At 43.9% G+C, this 7,326-nt stretch overlaps 1 protein-coding gene across 1 annotated transcript; it reads left to right on the forward strand.

Annotated features, from left to right (window-relative positions):
* The first annotated feature begins 4,769 nt into the window (after positions 1-4,769).
* FIGNL1 (fidgetin like 1) lies at positions 4,770-6,943 on the forward strand. The gene has a single exon (XM_073332715.2). The coding sequence runs from the start codon at positions 4,775-4,777 to the stop codon at positions 6,845-6,847; it is 2,073 nt and encodes a 690-aa protein (XP_073188816.1). The 5' UTR covers positions 4,770-4,774; the 3' UTR covers positions 6,848-6,943.
* The last annotated feature ends 383 nt before the right edge of the window (positions 6,944-7,326 follow it).

The following is a 7,326-nucleotide window of genomic DNA, read 5'->3' on the forward strand; positions in this document are numbered from 1 at the left end:
TTGCATTACAGTACTTGTATGAGGTGAACTGAAAAATACTATTTCTTTATCATTTTTGCAGGGCAAATATTTGTAATAAAAATAATATGCACTTTGATTTCAGTTACAACACAGAATACAATATATATGAAAATGTAGAAAAACATCCAAAATATCTTAATAAATTTCAATTGGTATTCTATTGTTTAACAGTGTAATTAAAACAGGGATTCATTTTTTAATCGTGATTCATTTTTTGAGTTAATCAGGTGAGTTAACTGTGATTAATCGATAGCCCTAGTTGCAAGCTTTTCCAAAATTCACAGGGGCTCATGTGGTCAAGAATCTTGTGGCGCACATGATGAGGGTCCCAAGCACACTAAAAGTTTGACCATGTTAAGTCTTAAAACATTCAGGCCCAGCTTCATAAAGGGATTTCAGTTCCTAACTTCCATGGGCGGGCAGGAACTGAAATCCCTTTGTGGATCTGGGAGTTGAGAACTGAAATCGCTTTGTGGATCGGGGTTTGCGGGGTTTTCTTGACCCCCGGGGGCTCCCCCTGGTTGTGAAGCATGAAAAAGGTGACCCGAGTTAAACAGTAAAAATCCAAAAACTCAGAAGGCAAAGAATCCATTTTTAAATCATTGATTTTCTAACCCAATTGCACCATTGCGGGGTGGGGGGGGGAAGACACGTCTTGATTTTTAAACCTGTGGCGGCTAGCAGTGCGGGGATGGGGGCAGTGCACAGCACGGGCCGAGTGGGGCAGGGAGGAGAGCGGGCCAGGGGCACGCAGCAGCTGGCGAGGACAGGAGGGGAGGGGGTGATGCAGCGACGCGCCCCCGTGCAAGAAGCGGGGGGGGGGGGATGGGAGTGGGTTGCCTCCACTGGGGAACAGCCCCCCCCGCCCAGGCCTCGCGAACAGACGCATTATCGTGATGAAAAACGCTCGCCCCCGCCCCCAAACGCCCAGGCTGAGCCCGCCCCGAGTGGCGCCTGTTGGGTATCCGGCCCCCCGCGCGGCACGGATCCTGCTCCTATTGGAAGACAGCGCTGTTGGCACGACCAATGGGAGCGCCGTCAAGGCGGGGCTTTCTGTGAGGTACCCCAGACCCACTAACGGCGGCGCGCGCTCACTTCCCCGCGTCTTTTTCTACCCGCTCCGTCCGCCCCCCCGGATTCTGATTGGCTGCGCGTCTCCCCTCCACCCCCGTCGGCGCTCTCTGGCGCTGAGCTGGTTGGTTGATTGGCTAAGGTAGGGCGGGATTGGAGCCCGCGAGACGAGCGTGGAGCGCGCGGGGGAGACGGTTCGTAGGCGCGTGGGGCGAAAGTTTCTGGGAGACGCGCGGCCCCAGGGGGTGACTGACACCGATCCCGCCCCGCCCGCGCAGAGCCTGCTGCGCGCGCGCTCGAGGTCCGCACGCGGGCGCTCAGTGGCCCCCTGCGCTGCGCCCTGGGACCTTGTTGCGGGCAGGGGGTGTGAGGGCAGCAGTGGGCTGAAACGTGCTACGCCAGCCCCTTACTCAAATCGGTTCAACCCCCCCCTCCCCCCGTGTGTACACGCTGATACCCGTGGGAAGCTGTTTGGATTGCACAGGTGAGACCAGGCAGCAGCTCCCTACGGGAAGTACGCATGCAATAGGCAAGGGTGCAGGAGGACCCTGGGCTTAGTGCCCCCATATCTAACTCGGGTGAAATGGGGAGAGGTGGGGCCCAGCCCACATGGTTTGCCAAGCCCCTAAATTTCTTCCTCTGGGCTTTTCTCTGGGTGTAGACATTGCTGCTGATCCCGTACAGTTTGCAGAGTAATAAAAGGGAAACAGTGAGTTTAGAACTGAAATGGCTTGTCTCACTTTATTGGAAGTTGACAGATCTAGTCATAGTACAAAAATACTCATCAAAGTGATATTAAACAGCTATTACTTGATTATTTCAACTCCCCCCCCCCCATTTTAAAAAAAAGTTGTGTACATCCTGGTTAGTAATAGCTGTTATCTTCTGGTTTTACTGATTTACAATAGGATCAGAGGATCTAATCTAGAGGCTTGGCCCCAAGTCCTGTAAGCATTTACCCATGTACTTCAAGCATATGAAGAATCACATTGAAGTCAGTGGCACTGTTCAGCTGCTTCTAGGTAAGCATGAGAGTGTTTGCAGGACCAGGCCCTAATTGGTGAGGGATCCTTCTGTGATTACCTAATGCAGTTTTAAAGATTCCCATTTATCTTGCTAATTGTGACAGTTTAAACGTGAAGCAATAATTAGGGATTCTGGGCGTTTTGTTCCTATTTTCTTCCCTACAGGCTGTTGTCTGAGAGTTGGCATTTATGGTGCCATCCTGAATATGAGTATGTATTGGTATGTGACTAGAGGGATAAGATGGCATGCAGTGTGAGGTTGTCAGGTAATTGCATATCTTTGGGTTTGCTGAGGGTGAACAGCTTTAATTAATCATTTAAAGTGAAATGGTGCATGTCATGGATTTATTATTGTTGCTTTATTAAATGTACTTCTATAAAGATTGTTACTATCTAGATACAACTATATCCTGGAACAGAGTCAGTAGCAGTACACGGGGAAATACTTTTTCGAGTTTAGATGTCTATTAGAAAGCTTCATCAGAAGCTCTTTAAAGTTCGTGTTTTAGCTTTTTGGTAGGGTGGGGGGACTACAGTTTGAAAGTGGATTTAGTTCTAATACCTGCAAACTGTTGTTCAGTGTATTGGCTAGATAAAATTGGGAGGTAGTCTTGAACAAAGGCCTTTGTTTCCTGAAAGTATACTGATTGTCAGATACTGAATTTGTTGGACCTTTCTGTTAATTTCATACCTGTCTCTAAATGCCTGTAGGTTAATAAAATAGGCATGGTCAATTTGACAATCAGTGAGTCTAGCCCCTGGATAGTGAAACTGCAAGCATACTTGCTACATGAGTACTTTGTTGTTCATTTGACATACTTCTCTGTTCACTTTTCCATCTGGTTCAAAATTTAAGATGTTTTCCTTGGAATCATGGAAACAAAAAATGAGCTTTATTTTAAAATTGGGACTTCATGTGTAGTACAGGATGCAATCTCTTGAGCAGCTTTATGAAGAAACTCCATGTGAGCATGTACCTTGCAATAACTGAATTTACAGTATGAATTTCCACCATTAAACTACAGACACACTGGTTGTAACCTATTGCACTTTATGAAATGTTCCTGAAATGTGTATTCATTTAGTAAGAAGTGTCTGATGTGTAATCTGAGCTATGAATGGCATCCTGTCTCTAAATGTGCTGTTTGTTCTGTTAGGCATAGGAAGCAAATTGCTTGCAGCTAATTTTAAGTAATGTAGTTATATTTGTGAATTATGTTGTTTGTGATGTGTATCACCAGTGTTCTAATCTCATTTATATTGTAAATTTAAGAGCATTGTATGGGCTTTACCCTGAAAGATTGTAAAAATTGCATTGTGGGGTTCCATATTCATTGTGGCTCACTGATTTCTAATCTGGATGTGCTGGGTTTGCAAATAATTTTTTTTCTCTCTAAATGGCAGGTTTGCAAACTCAGGCTAGGATGTGAGACTCAGGATGGACTATTTCCATCTTGTGTATCATTACCAGTGACACAGGTTCTGGAGCCCAGATTAAATGCTCAGTTATAAGCATACTGAATTTCTACTCCACAGTCATCGATTTAAATTTACTGAAAGTCACAATGCACTCTGAGGCCAAAGAACTAGAACCTGATCAGTTTGGAACTATAACACACTGAAACAAACACAGTTTGTGGGGAGACTGAAGAACTGGAAGAAGAGAGCTTTTGAGATAATTGTGGATTTCCCAAACTGAGCATGCACATGTGCCTGTACTTATACCATTAAGTCTAGGCTTTACCAAAATTAGCATTGCATGTGCCTGATAAGCACACTTCAAAGAGACAATAACTTTGAAAGTCAATCAAATACAATGTATGTATATATATATTTTTCCAAACTTAGTGAAAAGCTCATTCCAGGCCATATTTCATCTTTCATACTTTTCAGCCCCTTTTGCTGTAGCTCTGTAAAAAGAAGTGCATCCTCAATTTTAAATAAAAAATAGCTGATTTCTAAAGGGATTTCTAAACCTAAAAAGTTCACTGGTGGACAGAAACAAAGCAATGGGAAGTTTTAATCTAAAAAGGTGAATTATTGGAAGGTACTCTCGCATTTACTATCAAGTAACGCATGCGCTTAATTTTCATTTTAAAAAAAATCACAAAAACCCTATACTAACTCCGCACTGAGCTTTCCAGTCTCTTCCCCTGCCCCTCCAACCCACAAACTTTGTGTATTCATCATTTCTACTAGGATCATAGTAACAGATTCTTCATTCTGGCAACTAAATACTTGTCTTAAGTAATACTCTATAGACTTCTCCCCAATAAGGGTTAACCATTGCTGACTTGTGTTTAGTTAGTCTACCTCATCTGGCCATCTGTTACCCTGCAGTTCTCCTTTTAACCCCTCTCCCAGGGAGACCTGTTATAAGGAGCAGTCTGAAAGGAGAGAGAGAAAAGCCTGGATCCTTATGGTTTTATGCCATAAATGTTCCTGTTTTGTAGGAATGGTAAAGTATGCAGCCCAGCTAAGTGTCATACATAGTCTGCTGACTATCCCTCTGACTTAAAATAGTTAGCAATTAATTAACTATACATTTATGAATTTAGAAGGGAGAAGATAGCAAAAATATAATTAAGTAGATGCTGAAATTAACTTTTTTCTTTGTATCTTAATGCTAAATCTTTCTATTTGTTTCAGCATAGATCATGCAGACACCTGTCTCTAGTGCTGTACACCTGAGTGAATGGCAGAAGAATTACTTTGCTATTACCTCTGACACCTGTACACCAGGACAGAAGGCAGATGGATACCGTGCACAGATTCTGCGCATTCAGTATGCATGGGCAAACTCTGAGATCTCCCAGGTCTGTGCTACCAACCTGTTCAAAAAATATGCAGAGAAATACTCTGCCATTATTGACTCTGACAACACAGAGACTGGCTTGAATAACTATGCTGAAAACATTTTGACTTTGGCAAGATGTCAGCAAAATGACAGTGACAAGTGGCAGTCCTCCTTGACAACAAGTAATGTGTTTGAATTAAAGAGTGTTCAAGAGTTGATGCAAGCTGGCAAAAAGTTCCAAAGCTCTCTGATGGCACCAGCAGATGCCTTTGTGGTAGTTGATAAGCAGGTCAGTGCCTCTGTTACTCCAGGTCTGTCTAAACTCAATGTGTGCAGCAGTGCTGTAGATACCGATCTCTGGGCTAGCTCATCAAAATGTATAAGTCAGGGACCAGATATTCTTGAGAGTCTCTCGTCTTTGAAATGTCTTCAAAGTAGTGTGCCTTCTGTGACCAAAACTACAGATATACTTCCTGCCTCCTCTGCCTCTTTAAATGAACTGCCTAATACAGGTTTCTGTGCAAGTCCATTATCCGGAAACAACAAAGCAGCAAGTGGCGGTTCTGTGAAACCCCCAAGTCATTTTGAGATTAGACAGAATTTGTCTTTTTCTAATCACTCCTCTCTTCCGGCAGGGTCTGGAAACCCAGGGAAAAGGAAAACATTTTATAGCTCCAGTGATGAAAGCAGCAATACAACTTCTTCTAGCCTTGCTTCTTCCAAGCCCTCCACTAGTACAGAAGCCAAGAATTTTGTAGGGAGTGGAAATGGGAGTGAGGAGAGCAATGGTTTTAAAACTGCAAAAGAACAGCTCTGGGTAGACCAGCAAAAGAAATATCACAATCAGCCTCAACGCACACCAGTCTCATCCTATGGTGGTATTAAAAAATCTTTGGGAGCTGGAAGGTCTCGGGGTCCATTTGGAAAATTTGTCCCTCCGGTGCCAAGACAAGATGGGAATGAAAATGGAGGGCCGCAGTATAAACCTTATGGCGCTGGACCAACAGAGTCTTCATTTCCAGTGGATGAACGTTTGAAGAACATAGAACCAAAAATGATTGAACTTATTATGCACGAGATCATGGACCATGGACCTCCAGTGAACTGGGATGACATTGCTGGAGTAGACTTTGCTAAAGCAACTATAAAGGAGATAGTAGTCTGGCCTATGCTGAGACCAGACATCTTTACAGGGTTACGTGGTCCTCCCAAAGGAATTCTTCTCTTTGGCCCCCCTGGGACAGGCAAGACTCTTATAGGCAAGTGCATTGCGTGTCAATCAGGAGCTACTTTTTTTAGCATTAGTGCCTCTTCGCTGACCTCCAAGTGGGTAGGTGAGGGGGAAAAGATGGTCCGTGCACTGTTCACTGTGGCACGATGTCAGCAGCCAGCTGTGATTTTCATTGATGAAATCGATTCTCTCTTGTCTCAGCGTGGAGATGGGGAACATGAATCTTCTAGAAGAATAAAAACTGAATTTTTAGTCCAGTTGGATGGAGCAACAACCTCGTCTGAAGACCGTATTCTAGTGGTGGGAGCAACAAATCGTCCGCAAGAAATTGATGAGGCTGCCCGAAGAAGACTGGTAAAAAGGCTGTACATCCCTCTTCCTGAAGCTTCAGCTAGGAAGCAGATTGTAACTCGTCTGATGTCAAAGGAGCACTGCTGTCTAAGAGAAGAGGAAGTTGAGCTCATAGTTAAAAAATCTGATGGATTTTCTGGGGCAGACATGACACAGCTCTGTCGAGAAGCTTCTTTAGGTCCTATCCGTAGCCTTCAGTCCCTGGACATTGCAACCATCACACCCGAACAAGTTCGGCCTATTTCTTTTCTTGACTTTGACAATGCTTTCAAAACTGTGCGACCCAGTGTGTCTTCAAAGGATCTGGAACTATATGAAAACTGGAACCAAACATTTGGTTGTGGAAGATAATTGCATCTGAATTGTTGTGCAGAAGTTTTTCTCTCTCTCTCTGTCTCACACGTACACACATTAAGATCAGTGGTAATTTACAGTGTTCAATTTTGGTTATAACAATTCTTTGTAATAAAACTATTTTAATAAATGTGATGAAATTAATTACTGGATTGTATGCTGCTTCCTTGCCGTGAGTTTTGAGAATGAAATGCATTTCAGTGCAGAAAGTTTGCAGTAGGCTCTCAACCAGAGGATGTTGAGAAGGCCAAGACCATAACAAGGTTAAAAAAAGAACTAGATAAATTCATGGAGGATAGGTCCATCAATGACTATTAGCCAGGATAGGCAGGGATGGTGTCCCTAGCCTCTGGTTTCCAGAAGATGGGAATGGGCGACGGGATGGATTACCTGTTGTGTCCATTCCCTCTGGGGCACCTGACATTGGCCACTGTCAGAAGACAGGATACTGGGCTAGATGGACCTTTGGCCTGACC

Source organism: Lepidochelys kempii, chromosome 2, assembly GCF_965140285.1.
Source record: "Lepidochelys kempii isolate rLepKem1 chromosome 2, rLepKem1.hap1, whole genome shotgun sequence".
NCBI lineage: Eukaryota > Metazoa > Chordata > Testudines > Cheloniidae > Lepidochelys > Lepidochelys kempii.

Coding starts and splice junctions, on each gene's coding strand:
- FIGNL1 (XM_073332715.2), top strand. CDS start 4,775: ATGCAGACACCTGTCTCTAGTGCTGTACACCTGAGTGAATGGCAGAAG.